The 17,500-nt window shown below is 45.6% G+C and overlaps 2 protein-coding genes across 4 annotated transcripts in view; one reads left to right on the top strand and one right to left on the bottom strand.

The window, feature by feature from the left end:
• The window catches only part of gab3 (GRB2 associated binding protein 3), a 22,906-nt gene extending 11,953 nt beyond the window's left edge, over positions 1 to 10,953 (bottom strand). The window contains exons 1-3 of the mRNA XM_062536010.1: positions 10,914 to 10,953; positions 9,832 to 10,058; positions 4,230 to 4,581 (exon numbers count right to left, since the gene is read on the bottom strand). Of these exons, the coding sequence (XP_062391994.1) occupies positions 4,230 to 4,581; positions 9,832 to 9,906 (427 nt within the window). The 5' untranslated portion in view covers positions 9,907 to 10,058; positions 10,914 to 10,953. The remainder of the gene's footprint in view (positions 1 to 4,229; positions 4,582 to 9,831; positions 10,059 to 10,913) is intronic.
• A 1,139-nt stretch (positions 10,954 to 12,092) lies between these two features.
• The window catches only part of smarca1 (SWI/SNF related, matrix associated, actin dependent regulator of chromatin, subfamily a, member 1), a 28,776-nt gene continuing 23,368 nt past the window's right edge, over positions 12,093 to 17,500 (top strand). The window contains exons 1-7 of one of the 3 annotated variants that reach the window (XM_062536007.1): positions 12,093 to 12,254; positions 13,078 to 13,161; positions 14,087 to 14,253; positions 15,545 to 15,645; positions 16,028 to 16,128; positions 16,593 to 16,772; positions 17,124 to 17,279. In XM_062536007.1, coding sequence (XP_062391991.1) covers positions 12,198 to 12,254; positions 13,078 to 13,161; positions 14,087 to 14,253; positions 15,545 to 15,645; positions 16,028 to 16,128; positions 16,593 to 16,772; positions 17,124 to 17,279 — 846 coding nt within the window. In that variant the 5' untranslated portion in view covers positions 12,093 to 12,197. The remainder of the gene's footprint in view (positions 12,255 to 13,077; positions 13,162 to 14,086; positions 14,254 to 15,544; positions 15,646 to 16,027; positions 16,129 to 16,592; positions 16,773 to 17,123; positions 17,280 to 17,500) is intronic. The other 2 variants (XM_062536008.1, XM_062536009.1) reach the window with 2 other exon arrangements.

The following is a 17,500-nucleotide window of genomic DNA, read 5'->3' as shown; positions in this document are numbered from 1 at the left end:
AACGCACTTACAGAGTTCCTGAAAAAGGGGCAAACCATATTTGGAAATGATAATGTAGATGGAATTAATGTCAAGTTTTGTTTGTGTATGTACTTGCCTGTACTTGTGTACAAGTAAATGTGTGTGTGTGTGTGTGTGTGTGTGTGTGTGTGTGTGTGTGTGTCTGCGTGTGTACAGTCATAGTCACACCTCAGTGTGTCACAGAAATGCTGCTCTTACTATCTATAATCATTCTGTTTTGCTTCTCAGTATTAAGCAAGCCTGTGGTTAAGATCTTTATCTCATCTAATACACATCTACAAGTGTGTGTTCACACAAGCGCTGACAAAGAGAGGTGACCGAGCAGCACAGCATTACATTCATATTGATATTTACATTAATTCATTTGGCATGCGCTTTTATCCAAAGCGACTAACGTGTGTCAATCATATTAGGAGGGCCATTGTCCCTAGAGCCACTCAAGGTAAGTGTCTTGCTCAAAGACACAATCGTGGAAGCTGGTCATTCCACGCACAACTTCAGGCTAGTGCATGCTAACCCAGACCCTAGCCACTATGCTACCACTGGCCAGGCTACTACATGCTAGCCCAGCTCCTTAGCCACTATGCTACCACTGGCCAGGCTACTACATGCTAGCCCAGCTCCTTAGCCACTATGCTACCACTGGCCAGGCTACTACATGCTAGCCCAGCCGCTTAGCCACTATGCTACCACTGGCCAGGATACTACATGCTAGCCCAGACCCTTAGCCACTATGCTACCACTGGCCAGGCTACTACATAACCCAGCCCATTAGCCATTATGCTACCACTGGCTAGGCTAATGCATGCTAGCCCAGCTCCTTAGCCACTATACGCTTCCACCGGCCAGTGGCACAGCGAAAAAGAGCGGGAGAAAAAAAGAGGGAACGAGAGAAGAAAAGAGATAGAGAAGAAATGGAGAGATAAAGGTGGGCATATCTCCACACTACAGACAGCAACACGCCTCTTTTGTCCTCTACGCCTCTTCTTTTGTGTCTGAAGTGGTTCTCAACCAGTGTGCCGACTCGAGGCTCAGTCAACATCATGTTGAGAGTCTCTGCCCATGAACACTATGTATAGAAAACATATGGGCACAAGAATGAACACCCCTGTCAGCGTATATGAATGTATGTGACATTTATGATCTAATATTTAGATTAACATTCAGCAGACGCTTACGTCCAAAGCGACATACATATGGCATTTATATTACAAGGGCCACTGTCTCCAGTAGAACTCTGTGTTTGTGCCTCAAGGGCACAACGGTGTAAGCTGGGAATTGAACCCACATTTTTGCATACCGCATTCAAACTCAGCTCCTTAACCACTATGCTACCTCTGCCCCCATCTTTAGGGCCAACGAACATGGGAAAACACCCCGAGGCCAGTCACAGCAACTCCTCTGTTTCTCAGGTATTTCGTCCCACTTGTGTTACGCAAGCAGCCGAAACATCCTAGTGCTGTTGCTCAAAGCCTGGCCCGCGCGCGCTCCCCTCCCAGGAATGATTAAGTCTGTCCCAAGCCTGGCCCGCGCTCGCTCCCCTCCCAGGAATGATTAAGTCTGTCCCAAGCCTGGCCCGCGCTCGCTCCCCTCCCAGGAATGATTAAGTCTGTCCCAAGCCTGGCCCGCGCTCGCTCCCCTCCCAGGAATGATTAAGTCTGTCCCAAGGCTGGAGCTGACAGAGGGTGACGCGCGCCGTGGCCATCTGCTGGCACGCCGCCGCTCGGGGGCTGTCGGCTCGGCGGGAGCATATTGCCCAGCCGCGTGTGCAGCTGCGCGTGGCACAGAAGCGGCGGCGAGTCCAGGCAGAGCGACAGAGAGAGAGAGAGAGAGAGAGAGAGAGAGAGAGAGAGAGAGGGAGAGAGAGAGTCCAGGCAGAGAGAGAGGGAGAGAGGGAGAGAGTTCAGGCAGAGATGTGGAGCTGTGGAGCTGTAGTCATGTGGCCATGCCCAGTGGAGCGACAGAGAGAGAGAGAGAGAGAGAGAGAGAGAGAGAGAGAGAGGGAGAGAGAGAGAGAGAGAGAGAGAGAGAGGGAGAGAGAGAGAGAGAGAGAGAGAGAGGGAGAGAGGGAGAGGGAGAGAGGGAGGGAGAGGAAGATGGAGAGAGAGAGAAAAAAAGAGAGAAGGAATGAGGGAGAGGAAGATGGAGAGAGGGAGAGAAGGAGCGAGGGAGAGGAAGATTGAGAGAGAGAGAGAAAAAAAGAGAGAAGGAGCGAGGGAGAAAAAGATCGAGAAAAAAAGGAGAGAGGGTGATAGGGAGAGAAAGATGGAGAGAGAGAGAGAAAGGGAGAAGGAGCAAGGGAGAGAAAAAGAGAGGGAATGAGGGAGAGAGACAGAGAAAAAGAGAGAGGGAGTGAGAGAAAGCGAGAGAGAGGGGGAGAGAGAGAAGGAGAGAATGGGCTTGAATGCTAATGCTTAGCCTCGATTAAACCAGAGTAGAGCAGAGGGAAGAGGCGCCGTAGCCCGGCTAGTCTTCACTCCGCCACAGAGAGGAAGGATTGGCCCGTTCCACCAGACACTAACCAGACCTTTCTCCTCATGAAACACTCATGATGCTGCTCTCTGCAGAGACTGATGACACAGATATGACAACTCAACATGAAAGATAAGTAATGCCAGTCCCACGTCATATCCCCCTCCCCCTTATTACAAGGAAATAAACAGCTGCAAACCGCGGCCTGCAAACAAAAGACTGGTTTGGTGAAACGGCAGAAAGCCCTGCAGTGTTGACACAGCCATAGTGTTTACTCTTCTATTTACCATTGTATTTGTCAGGTCCTAATATTACGCTCGTACATGTATTAGTACATGTAATAGGCCTGTTGTTGGACCAGTGCAATGGTGAGTAAACTTCACGGGATATCCAGTCCCCTTGTTTCCCTCTGGTCTGCCCTAGCTTTAGAGAGTTTTAGTTAAAGTGTATAGTGATGTGTGACTCGTGGACATCAATGACACATTACACCAACAGCCCACAGGTCTGGAAAAGCAAGCTTGTGGTTTAAGCAATAGTGGGTACGTTTGGTTGTTGGCGTGTCTCAAGTGTGTGTGTGTGTGTGTGTGTGTGTGTGTGTGTGTGTGTGTGTGTGTGTGCGTGTGTGCGTCAGTGAGAGAGAGAAATAGATAGAGAGGAAGAGAGAGACAGAGAGAGAAAGAAAGACAAAGAGAGGTGGCTTTTCCCTAACTTGTGTTTGTGGTTGTGATTCTTGTGCAAGTGCAAGCTCAGGTCAACCACGATCTTAACAGAAGCTTCTTGAGAAGTCTGTGAGTGACAGGTAGCGGATTTCACGGACTGAGGACTCAAGTACTTTGATGAGAAAATCTCTCCTTCATTTCCGAACTGAGAAGAGGAAATGGAAATAAAATGGTCTGCTAGCACACACAAAAAGACAACAGAGGAAACACGGACCACCGAGCCAGTTCAGTGAAATGAGATGAATCTGCCTCCTTTCCAAAACATTGATTTGGATTTGGCACAGTTACGTCCATTACTCTGCTGGCAAGTTGAAAGGTCAAATATGTTGTTGAAACATATCAAACATTATGCAAATGTATTTCTGGAACTACAATGCTATGGAATGCATATGTGGTGGAATAAGGTAATGTGTAGTAATCATATGCAATCTCTCACATTGAGATCAATGTAGACCTACAGGAACGAATAAGCCAGAGCCCAATGTGGTCCCAAATGTCATTGACTCGCAACTCGCATTAAATCAAGTAACGAGCCAAGGCAGGTCCACCATGCATGAACTAAGACTAATGCAATAAGTACATCATAATGGTGACGATCTACTTAATTAGCTTAATCTAATACCAAGAGCAAGACCCTAATTGCAAACATGGGGAGGAGGTCAGTCAGTGCAATGGCCCCACACACACCCCACGATAGCTTTAGTTCATGTGCAACAGACCCGGCACATTTGCCATCAATTACAGCAATGCATCTTCCCGAGTTACTGACCACCTGACTAGAACTGACACTTGACTGTTTATGCAGCACTCACTCATGCACTTCTTCTTATTGCACTCTTCCTTTTTAAAATGGTCCTAGAATTGTTGTGGGAATTGCTTTAAAAAGTTTAAACTGTTTACCACGTTGTAAGTCGCTTTGGCTAAAAAAAGCGACAGCCAAATGTAATGCAATGTGAGGTAATGCCTTCCATCTTCACCCTTTGCACAGCAGGCGGTGCCTGTGATCGGTGACCTCACCTGTGTCATCCGGCGTCCCGAAGGTGCAGATCTGGCTGATCCTCTGCACCCAGCCGTTCATCTCCTCCTGCGTCTTGGCCAGCAGGTAGAAGACGCGCGCGGCCGTCTTCACCACGAACAGGTGCTGGTTCTGGAACTGCCGCTTGTGCAGGGACTGTGGAGGCGGAGGAGGCGGCGGCTGCTGCTGCTGCTGCTGCTGCTGGGACTCGATGCTCGGCGCGTGGACCTCGCACTCCTGCAGGTCGATGGTGCGGATGGGCTTCCGGGAGCACTTGCTGCGGTAGTACTCCAGCACGTCCGGGTTGCCGCTCATGCGGCCCTGACGAAGGACAAACCAGCGCTTCCTCCATGACTGGCCAGAAGGCAGAGAGATAGAGAGAGAGATAGAGAGAGAGAGAGAGAGAGAGAGAGAGAGGGAGAGGGAGAGAGAGAGGGAGAGAGAGAGAGAGAGAAAGATCTCCAAGTCAGTATTATGATCAATGCTTGAGTTATTTCATGAATTTTAATTTAATTTCTGTAATATCTGACTATTTTACATACTCATCAACAACCCGAAAATAATCAGCTAATCCAGTGTCTAAAAATGTTTTCCATGACTGTCACTGACACATCTGTCCAATCTTGGCAAGTATGAGCTAAAGCATTGTCACAGTTATGATCAGTCACATGAGTAAGAAAGTAAGGAAGTAAAATCTACTTATAAAGCACATTTAAACACAGCTTTCACTGACCAAAGTGCAAATGATAACAAACATACATCTATTATGAGAAGGACAACAGCAAACAGATACACATCATCATCAACAACAACAGCAACAACAACAACAACAATGACAACACCACCACCAACCGAAGGACAGCAGGGGACATGCACAGAGTTCCAGATATAGCAACCGATGGGACATTAGAAGGCTGAGAAGACCCGAGAAAAACTGTAGGGTTTGAACCTGTGACCAAAAAGGCAAGACTGGAGGGAGCACTTTGAGTGGTTGGAGCCAATTGGTTCTACAGATGTGGCGCCGTGACTGCAGAAGCTCCGTCACCTTTTTGTTTGAGCTGTGACCGAACCACTTGAAAAAGAGCTTTTGCCCACAGATTGTGAGGGACCTAGACTACGCTTGGCGTACTGGCAAATAGATGAGGTCAGAGATTGAGCCCATTGAGCCCATTAAGAGCCTTAAAAACAATCAGTAAAACCTTGAGCTGAGCTGAACTCTAAAGTGGACAGAGAGCCAATGCAAGGAAGCCAGGACAGGAACCTACAGTTCTTTGTTTTCGATTACTGTACTTCTCTGCAAAGAGCGGATGAAAAAGAAGTGAGCTCATACTTCCATCTAATGCTCGCGTACAACATGTCAGCAACGTCTGAGGAACATTCAGCCTCTACATTCAACTCCATACTGATGTCAGCAGCAGTAGCGCTGTGCTGACTCCCCTGAGTTGAGCATTAGAAACACGCTACCGATCAAGAAAGTGCTGATGGGCCTTCAGGGGAAGAGAAGGTTGAAAAAAATCCGCTTGACGCAATCTGTCAGCAATATTGGTGTTATCTTACAACAAATGGCATGACCGATCCCTTAAACCTGTAATGACGACTTAGCATTCTTACTGATTGTTTGCCGACGGGCAGGCAAAGACGTTAAACCATGATGTCACGTAAAAGATGGAAAACAGCAGTCTGTCAGTCACTCCTTATTCTTAGAAGGCTCTATCAACGCATACTTTCCAGTAGCATGAAAGCTATTATTGGACAGCTTGTCATAGTTAAGCTTTGCCTCTTATAATATTGATAAAACATGCTGTTGTATGTGTATGAGCACATTCTTATCTAACAATTGCTTTGTCCAGCCAAACCAGTGGAATGGGTATGTTGTGGCTATAACAGTGCAAAAAACAGAGGACTGATATTTATTTTTCTTCTCCATTGTTTATATATATTTGTGTTTGCTTGGAAAAGACACCAGCTTCATCATGACCCTCAACAGGCTGTGTGTCTAGACAATTATGATTTGCCTCACTAATATAGCCAGAGTGTGTGTACCCCCCAACCCCCTTCTCTAACCACAGTGCTGCTTTGGTTATTCGTCATGGTAACCAAACCACGGCACCAACGGAGCATGCTCAGAAGCCAAGGTCAGCGTGTGACCGGGTTGCACCTCGCCTGCAGACAAAAGGCCCGCTTCTTGCGCTTTTGACATGGTCACTGTGAGGAACTAACGCTGGCCTTTCCCAGAAGCCCAGCTCAGAAGAGGAAGTCGTCAGCACTGCGCGGCGCGGCGCGGCGCGGCGCACACAACAGGCAGTTTTAGTCGAGAGGAGAACAAAACATCCATTTGTCTGCCATTAGCCTGCATGCTGCGAGAGCTCCAGCGGAGGGACTAGAGAGACTCAAATAGGACCGTGACCTTTAATACAAGCCGTCAACCAAGAGTTCAGCTTTTCACCATCTTCATGTGACATGCACTTCCACTATTTTGGGGATGGTGAAAAAAACAAATATGTGTATGCAGATAATGGCACAACTGTTATGATTTTGCACCAGCAAAACACATACAAGAGAAGGAAGCACGCACAGGGTACTACTGTAGCACACATCACAGTGGCTTTATGCTGGATCTTGATACATTTACCACATCAGAACACCTTTCCTGTGGCTTCATACGAGTAGTATGACGCACCTACGGAGGACCACTTCTTTTAGGTCATGCGTTACGGTGAAATACATTCATGCATCTTTTACATCCAGTCCAAGTAGCACCTTAAAAGCTCTGAGCTCTTTTTTTTTCATCATCTGGCGCTCTTAAACTGGCTCTAAGGTGGTTCATGATTTATTCAGAGTGTGTGGAAAGACTCAAAGTGAAAGCTCTACACCAAAGATTCTAGAACAGAGCTCTGTTCTAGAATCTTTGCTCCAAACCCAGAGAGGAGCATGCTGCCATCTTTTCGTCAGATGAACCTCCCGTTGACTATGGCAAAGGCTTGCATGATCCATTGAGGTATAGCCTATTGTTTTTTGGCTGAAACCAATCTGGCACTGAACACAATAACATGAGAGTGCAGTGCACTCCACGTGATGGATGGCCTTGAGTGTAAAGTGAAAACAGAGCAGTTTCATTCTGACCTTGCCAGTATTCAAATCAACTGTAAATACAAGGTGCACCTCTTCTGGCCCTGGGAGGACTGTAAGGGCTGCACAGAACATGACAGTTGACTGCGGACTTGTTGTTATGACCTGCATGCTCTTCAAATGTCCTGCTTTAGTGAAACTCTCAACTATTTACCAAACATACATCTGTGTGTGTGTGTGTGTGTGTGTGTGTGTGTGTGTGCCTGTGAGTATGTGCGTTTGTGTGCTCCACTGTGCACTTTCTCATACAAACGATGACCCCCTTCTCCTTCTACTTAGACACAGGAAGTGGTCTAAACTGTGGCAACAGCATGTTGTTGGGCTTTGCTTGGGGGGTGGGGGTGGGGGTCACTGACAACCTGATTCCCATCTGCCTGCAGGGTCACCCCTAACTGCCTGCCATTGACAGGACTTCCCATATTTTGCAACACACCCAGATTTCACAGAAGCAAAGCTATGTGTGCTAGCATGCCTTGTGTGTGCATGTCTATGTGAGTGTGTGTGTGTGTGTGTGTGTGTGCATTTGTCTGTTTGCTCTGTCTCTCTCGCTCTCTCTTTCTGTGTATGTGTGTGTGTATATGAACATGTGTGTTTGTGTGTGACAGAATGTGCTGTACACGAAGATGTGCAACTCTTGTTATGGGAAGACTCGCAAAACGTAAACAACGAAACGAAACTCTGTGTCCAACTCCACCCAGTCGTGATGCTTTCAAGTGCATCAGTGGAAAACACTGGAGAGGCGATTCATATTTGTGTACATGTATGGGCCCGAGTGTCGTCACAACACTGGAGTTTGTTCAGTAAGGTGTTAATAGGGTACGGCAGTAAACTGAACGGGTAAACTAACATATCTGATGTGATTCTTGACATGTCTTGCACACCAGTGATTAACCAAAATGGGCAGAGACGTGTTAGAACGATCTCCAACTGTGGCAGATTACACATATAAACAAATAGTGTGACCAAATGAGAGAACAGGCTTGTTGAAGCTAGCTAATATGAAAATGGTAAAAGACAGACACATTTTTAGTGGCATCATGTGTGTGTATTTTGGACAGTGTGCTGCATATTGTTGTTTTAAATAAATAATGCCTGTGTTGCATGTGTGCTTGTGTGTGTGTGTGTGTGTGTGTGTGTGTGTGTGTGTGTACGTGTGTGTGTGTGTATTTGCCGTCAGTGAGTGAGAGGACAAGACGAGCAGGAAGTGGATAAGCCGGGAAGCAGGCAGTTCCTGGTCAATAGCACGAGAGGTAACCGAGGTAACACCATATGAGCGACAATAACACGAGAGGTAACACCATATGAGCGACAATAACACGAGAGGTAACACCATATGAGCGACAACGACTGCTACTATAAGCAAGCAAGGACAGCATCACACTGTCATGGAGGACTATATGTGAACAAGACAGCAAAGGAAAATAACTGAAGGAAAACAATAGGATTATGATAACGACATTGCACTGTCACTCAATGCAGGAGCCAGGTACAGTCTGACATGTCTGATATGACACTGACAAGTCGCATAACAGGGTTGAACACAGACACTGGACACCACACAGACAGTTAGTAAAGATTATCTGAACAAAGATAAGCATATTTCAGCTCGTCTTCACAACACAGCCCTTTAGGACTACTAGCTAAAACATTCTTTAGCCAACAAATGGTTCTTTGTGTAAGGAAATGTTCTGAGTGAAAACTGCCCTTTCCCTGAGGGTTCTACCCAGATCCTTAAGGGAGCTAAACTGTAAACCTGATTGCTTGAAGGATTCAGAAATAGTTCCACAAACAATTCTGAGTTATCAGTACAAACTCTAAGGCATTGTTCATTAGCGAAAAGTCCCTTTTCTGAGAATAGAGGTACACAACGACCATGTCATACAAAAGACAGGTTAAATAACAGCTTTCCTTTACGACACTCACAACAAGACTTTGTCAAACAGCAAGCACAGTGTCTTGTGACTACACACTACACAACACACGGCTGTGACAAAATGACATAAGAATGTCCACATCGTGCTGATGACACAAAAGGACAACACACACACACACACACACACACACACACACACACACATAGAGACAAACGGACACACAAACACAGAGACAAACAGACAGACCAACACAGACACAGAAAGACAAACACATAGAAAAACACTTCTAGGAGCTACTGCACAGCAAAACTTAAATGCAACTCCAATCTCACAGCACATCGCAGCACGGACTAACGTAGCCGGCAGAAGGACGCTGGGCATCTGTCAGAGGAAGAGCTCAGTGCAGCGGGGACTTCCACAAACACGGCTCTAACACCACTGCAGTAGTAATTGCCACTCGTAGAGACACACACACACACACACACACACACACACACACACACATAAAGACATACCCACACATTAAACACATGTAAGTTCTACAGCAGCACACACACACACACACAAACACACACGGTCCGGACATAGTGTTTACACTCACATATCTGGTATTGAGCTTCTTCTCTGGTGGGGACTTGACGAGCCAGCCGGTAAACACCACATCATCCGCACTCATGTTGCCTGCTCACGGAATCCACAGTGTGTACATGTGTGTGTGTGTGTGTGTTTCTCTCTTTCCCTCTGTGTGTATGAGTGTGTGTGTGTATGTGTGTGTGTGTGTCCTCTGGTGTGCTCTTCAGTGCCGAGGCTGCCACTGCTGCTGTCAGACTGAAAACAGAGCAGAGAGGAGCCTGTGTTCAATCCCCAGCTGCCACAAGGAGGAAGTCATGTCATTGATCACACGAAGAGACTGAGAGAGGGAGAGAGAGAGAGCGAAAGAGAGAGAGGGGGAAGAGAGGGAGGGAGAGAGAGTATGTGTGTGTGAGAGAGAGAGGCAGAGGGAGGGAGGAAGGGAGGGGGGGGAGAGAGAGAGAGAGAGAGAGGTGTGCCCGTTCGTCTGAGCGAGAAGGGCGTGTGTGTGCATGCATGGGTGTGAGCATGTGTGTATCTCTTCGTGTCAGTACGCATGCAGAGTGTCAGAGAGGATGGGGTGGTGGTGGTGCTGCTGGGGGTTATTTCACAGAAAAGGAAATTCGTCCCTCCCTGTAACGGCACAAATGTGCGGGAAGCACTTGACCTCTATCATAACATGTGTGTGTGTGTGTGCGTGTGTGTGTGTGTGTGTGTGTGTGTGTGTGTGTGTGTGTGTGTGTGTGCGCGTGTCTGTGTGTGTGTGTGTGTGTGTGTGTGTGTGTGTGTGTGAAAATGTGTGCAAGAAGGTGTGGATTAAAGCATAGCCTACAGTACTGAGATGTGTGCACTCAAAACAGGGTGACAAATGTTGTCGGTAGAATCATAGAGCACTAAGTGTAAACAGAAGTAGTAGTTGTGGTAGTGTTAATAACAGAAATGTTATTTTTCAAGAAAACATTAAAACAAAATATTTCAGTTATTTTGAGAGTTTGGGGCCAAAGACTGATAACGGATCGCCACCTTGTGGTGACAAGTTGCTTTGTTTTTTAAGTTATAGGAAAATAGAGATTGAAACCAACATTTAGTAGTAGATCTGAAAAGAATGCTTACCTCATAATAGACAAAAGATAATGGAAAAGAGTGATGGGCATCAAGTGTCCCTTTGCCGTTGTGCAGATCCCTAACTGGCACTGAAATCATTGGTTTCTGGTGTGGACTCATACAGCACACCTAAGTGACTCACACACAAAAAACACCATATTGTAAATCAGACAGTCTACTCATGTGAGATGGACTGCCTACACTTTTGCAGAAGCCTACTATTTCAGTGGTTTGTCTGTCATGGCTGAGTGCCCTTTAGGATTTTGTCATTGCGAAGCTCCATTTCAAGAGGGCCACTGCATTGAATCTCCCTATAGCCTACTGTGTTATGGGATCTCTGTTAACTCCTCCCCTCCTTTTCATGGATATCTAGATTTGGGATGATTTTGCCTACATATTTACCTCCTCTGTCATTCTTCCCAACACTTCTAAACACACTGCTGTCTGCTGTGCCATAACAAGTAGTGCCACTCTGTGACGCACTCTCTCTGTCTCACCATTGCCGACCGCTCACGCCTCTTCTGTTCTGGCTCACTGATCTTCAGAGATAGCCTAACGCTTTGTTTTTTTTTTGTTTTGTTTTGTTGTGTCTATACACCTGTTCTTTCATTGTTGCCAAATAGGGAAGAATGCGGCCCCTGCTCTGATAGCCTATCTCGTTTTGTTCAGGTGCGCTCGTACCAAGTTCTCTATCTCTTGTGCTCCACTGTGCTCTGTTCTTCCCTCTCTTCACTCTTGCTGACCCCCAACACACCTCTCTACCTCTCTGGAATCACTTGAACATGACAGCCACACAGAGTTATGTGGTGCTCATTGATCTCTCACACTGATAGAGAGTTTCGCTCTCACTGTTAATTGCTTAGGCTACTTTTAAAAGTTTGTTGACAAGTGGCTGCAAAGCACAGGAGCCTATGATAGGTAGGCTATACCGGTCTGGTCTCACAAACACTGACTTTTTGCATGTTCTTTGGTATGTCTTCGGCTGACGTTCATTCAGTGGTGAGATAACAATAACGGCATCCGGTAGCATTAAATCAGCTATATTTACCTTGTTTTTCGAGCCTAACATTTCACTGCTTATTACCAGGGCCCGTCTACATTCTCTGCTATTACTGACTACACCAGTTATCGCGAGAATTCGGTGTTCAAACATCGCGGGATTGTCACTTTTGTGGAGGGGGCGTGTGCCAGGATTCTTGTACTGTCTGATAATGACGTAGACGCTTATTTTGCCATGTATAACTTACTGTCTGATAAAAAATAATTCAGGATAAGGACCTGTGTGTTGGCGTAATGTCTGACGAAGAGGTACCCTCCACTTCCCGCGATGCCAAGCAGGAGTCGGAGGAGGTAAGGGGCAATGAGCATGCGTTTTTCTGCTTTATACATGGAAAAACACCGTGCAGAAGTTTGCTGCTTTTCAGCAAACGGAGAGAATATGGCGGGAAGGCGGAGCGCACGCCACAACTGTACAGCTGCAGATGTTGAACGAGGCACGAACGTCATGTTGTTTATGAAGACACTCTGAAGTGCTCGCGCACGCACCGACTACTCTTGTGGCCGCAACAGGAACGGCATTATCATGTTATTATCATGTGGTGTAAACACATGAGTGTCGCCAACTTGCAACTGTGTCAGTCAGACCTGATCTGTATGCTACTGCAATAACGGAACGGTAGCCTGCGTAGTCTGGGCTACCACGCAACCACCACACACCGTCGTTCGTACGTCAGTGGTAGTTCTGTCAAAGGCAAAGCTCTCCCATTGCTTGTTGCTGGTTCGATATAGTCCTCTCTGGTTGGCTCTCTGGCCAGCAACAGCACAGTGATATGCCTAGAAAAAAATAATCACATTTCCATTCTACGAGTAGAATTACTGCACACACTGCGACACTGCTTTGCTTTGCTGTTTACTTTCATTAAAGTGAACTTGAACACGTGACACATGGTTGACGTGTTTAGTCATGGCGTCATGCCAAATCAGACCGAAACAAGTTACACATGGCCATAAACAAACTCTCAAAACAAACAGGAGACAATCACACAATTGGTGGAATAATACGATAGGTGTAACAATGTAATGTGTATTCTTACTATGATAGAATTGCATGCATGGCATGAATAGCATAATTATTAGCATGATATAATTTCGGTGTGAATTTGTGTCTGTCCAGGACGAGCCAGCCTTTCATCTGAAGCCGCCACCCAAGGCAGCCGTGAAAGAGGGCACCGTCGACCCGGAGTATGAGGAGAAGAGGGTGAGCGAGAAGTCCTCTTGAGTTTGCTATCCTTCAAGGCCCAGACAGCAGCATAGCTGCACTTGACAAAATCATTACAGCTGTTAAATCTTTTGATTTGATATTTGCATTGGTAAATGGTTAAAATAATGTGGTATGTAAATAGCCTACAGTATATTGCATGGGGTCCAACATTCACTTGAATCCTACTTCGTAAAACTAATACAAAGCATGCAATATTCCTGTCATGCTAGATATCATATGCTGTATTGAATTTACAGACAGTGGCTTGGGATATAACTTATTATGTGACACCATAATTGGTGGTTGTCATGTCTTTATGATGCTGTGACAACTCAATGACATTAAGCTGTCACGAAAGCTGTCATCATGATAGGTAATGGCATTGTCAAATCAATGGCCCCATGATGTCGGTAGCATCTGCTGTAACACTTCTGTGACATAACTAACTATATGTGTCATTTGAAGCAAGATTTACATTTAGAATTCCATGCAATTTCCATGGGGGGTTTTCTATTATATGATTACAGTGAAGGGGTACGATATTAACAATATCATACTAGTTTAATTGATTAAAAGTTTGGCTGTAGAAAGTAAAACTGCCCTTTTTCATTTCAGCCATTCGCTAAAGCAGCAGATTCTAATTGGCACAACTCCTGAGCCAGGTAGACGAGCTAATTAGTGAAATCACCTGTGTTAATTGCACAGGTAGGCGAGCTAATTAGTGAAATCACCTGTGTTAATTGCACAGGTAGAAGCAATACATGGTAGGACTTTTACTCTCTGAAGTTGGACTTTTATATCTCTGCAGATTATAATACTGTTATTAAGTGTAGTGTAGGGGTACCAATGCAATCAACACACACACAATAATTACGTTACGTTAAATGAAGTATATTATGTGTTTACTAACACAATCCTTCAGAGAACGGACCGAGCGAATCGCTTTGAGTTCCTGCTGAAGCAGACGGAGCTCTTTGCTCACTTCATCCAGCCGGCCTCGCAGAAATCCCCCACCTCGCCCCTGAAGGTGCGCGTGGGGAGACCCCGCATCAAGCAGGACGAGAAGCAGGACCTCCTGTCTGTGGGCGAGTGAGTCAGAGCTGCTATAGCCTTTGGGTCTCACCCATCAAGGTGTATTGGTGCGTTCATGAGCAACTGGGAAGTGGGAGAATTCTAGAGTGCACAGTAGGGGATGTACTGTACGTCACACATGAACTGAGAACTTCCCAGTTTGAAGTTGGGGCTTTTGGAGAGCTCCAAGGAGAATGTTTTGACATCACTCAACATAGTAAACACTCTCACTTTGGAAGTGGGAAGTTTTGAAGTGGGAACCTTCCCACTTCCCAGGTGCATGAACGCAACTTTTGTATGGCCCATGTGAGGATGCTGGTGGGTCGGTTGCTGGTGATGTTGTCCAGCATGCGATTACTGTATCTTCCCAACATATTAACCAAGGCAAAATTTCCTCAGCTATGAGGTTACTGTAATACACAGGGGTGGGCTATACATTGCATTTTTTCCCCTTCATTCTTCTTCATGAGCACAATCTGATTCTGATTCATTGAGCTATTTGGCACCGCGGTTAATTCGCAGTGCCCTTAATGTGTAGTTTTAATTTATTAACTTCCATAAAACACTGCCCTGCGGTGTACAGTATACACAATACAGCTAGTACACTAGAAATGACTGCGCTGCGGTGTACAGTATACACAATACAGCTAGTACACTAGAAATGACTGCGCTGCGGTGTACAGTATACACAATGCAGCTTGTACACTAGAAATGACTGCGCTGCGATGTATACACAATACAGCTTGTACACTAGAAATGACTGCGCTGCGGTGTATACACAATACAGCTAGTACACTAGAAATGACTGCGCTGCGGTGTACAGTATACACAATACAGCTAGTACACTAGAAATGACTGCGCTGCGGTGTACAGTATACACAATACAGCTAGTACACTAGAAATGACTGCGCTGCGGTGTATACACAATACAGCTTGTACACTAGAAATGACTGCGCTGCGGTGTATACACAATGCAGCTAGTACACTAGAAATGACTGCGCTGCGGTGTACACAATGCAGCTAGTACACTAGAAATGACTGCGCTGCGGTGTACACACAATGCAGCTTGTACACTAGAAATGACTGCGCTGCGGTGTATACACAATACAGCTAGTACACTAGAAATGACTGCGCTGCGGTGTACAGTATACACAATACAGCTAGTACACTAGAAATGACTGCGCTGCGGTGTACAGTATACACAATGCAGCTAGTACACTAGAAATGACTGCGCTGCGGTGTATACACAATGCAGCTAGTACACTAGAAATGACTGTACTCACTGATGTGTGTCTGCGTGTGTCTGAAGCAACCGGCACCGTCGCACTGAACAGGAGGAGGATGAGGAGCTGCTCTCGGAGAGTCGCAAGGCCGCAAACGTGCTGGTGCGCTTCGAGGAGTCCCCCTCATGTACGTGATCACCCGCTCTTTCTGCTCCCTGGCTCCGTGCAGGAGTCGTCCTGTGGGATTATAGCAGGATTATGACATTTACGGACTAAGTAACATGTTATTCATTTTTATTTATATGTTATTTAGAATTTAAAAATACTGGTAAATAGTTTTAGTAAGATTTTTCTTACGAGCACATCTTTAATAGTGAATAGCTATGACAGAATATTTATAATTTATACATTTATTTTGTCTTTGAAGAAGCATCAAAAAGAGCATTTTTATATCGTGACTATGATGTAGCCAAGCTGATAAGCAAGTTATTGCTAACACCATTCTTTAATGTTTGCTGACAATCACACCTTTGTTGTGCGTATGTGTGTGTTTTTGCAAAAACGAATAGATGTGAAGAATGGCACTTTGAGAGACTACCAAGTACGAGGCCTGAACTGGATGATCTCTCTCTATGAGAATGGCATCAATGGCATCCTGGCTGATGAGATGGTAAGAGATACTGTAGTAGCCGAGCTGTTTATAATGACTTCTTCTACCTCTCTGTACAATTTGGGATCCATTTTGTGCACTGAACCCCCTGCAAGGGTAGCAAAATCAGTCTCCGTCAGAGGTGACAATAGCATTGAACAATTTCTCATTAAAAAAAAAAAGAATCTTTGATTTAATCATGATCCAATCATCAATGGTGGAATTAAGTGGAATTGTTACTGTAGGTCATGTGTTGTGTCTATTGTGTCTACCGTCATTTCTCAACTATTAGCCGCGGCTTCAAATTTCTTCAGCTATGAGGTTAATACACAGGGGATTAATATGGTGTTAATATAGTTTTGTTTCTTTTAACTTGCATAAAACACTGTCCTGCGGCTTATACACAATGCGGCTACTGTAATACACATGAAATGACTGTATTGTTGCGTATATGTTTGATGTGTATTGTGCTTATGGGTCAACAGGGTTTGGGGAAGACTTTGCAGACCATAGCCTTGCTGGGCTACCTGAAGCACTACCGCAACATCCCCGGGCCCCACATGGTGCTGGTGCCCAAGTCCACCCTTCACAACTGGATGAACGAGTTCAAGCGCTGGGTCCCCACTCTGAAAGCCGTCTGCCTCATTGGAGACAAAGATGCAAGGGTAAAAAGTCTCGCCCCTCTCTTTGTCGCATGGTCTTTCCAACAACAACAACAACAACAACAACAACAACAACAACATCAACGACACTTTGCATTTATATAGCGTTTTTCACGGCACTCAAAGCGCTTCACAGTGAAGGGGAAACCTCACTAATTGGCACCGATGGGTAGCACCCACATGGGTGATGCACAGCAACCATTATGCGCTAGCTGCACCTCACCTCTCTCTGTCACACGTCTCTGTGCGCGGGCTTTCCCTCGCCTGCTTGTCAGATCCAGCTGGTGAGACTCGGCTTCCTGTGTGTACTGTGTGTGTGTGTGTGTGTGTGTGTGTGTGTGTGTGTGTGTATAGGCAGCGTTCATCCGTGACGTGATGATGCCGGGCGAGTGGGACGTGTGCGTCACCTCCTACGAGATGGTCATCAGGGAGAAGTCTGTCTTCAAGAAGTTCAACTGGAGATACCTGGTCATTGACGAGGCCCATAGGATAAAGAACGAGAAGTCTAAGGTGGGGGAATTGTTTTTAATGAACAAACAAACAAACAAACAGAAACATACATAATGTTGTGTCTTCCTTTCTCTCTGTCTCTTCATGCGTGGTTTGGTTTGTGGTTTGGTTTGTGGTTTGTGGTATTATTACTAATAGTTCAAACACAGTGAAACTATTTGATATTTTTTAGTTTAGTTTAACCATAGTTTATGAAAATAAGTAATTTGAGCAATTAACAT

Source organism: Sardina pilchardus, chromosome 5 (genome assembly GCF_963854185.1).
Source record: "Sardina pilchardus chromosome 5, fSarPil1.1, whole genome shotgun sequence".
In the NCBI taxonomy this organism is placed as follows: Eukaryota; Metazoa; Chordata; class Actinopteri; order Clupeiformes; family Clupeidae; genus Sardina; species Sardina pilchardus.
Note: the sequence above shows the minus strand (reverse complement) of the source record. Positions and strands in the feature narration are given on the sequence as shown.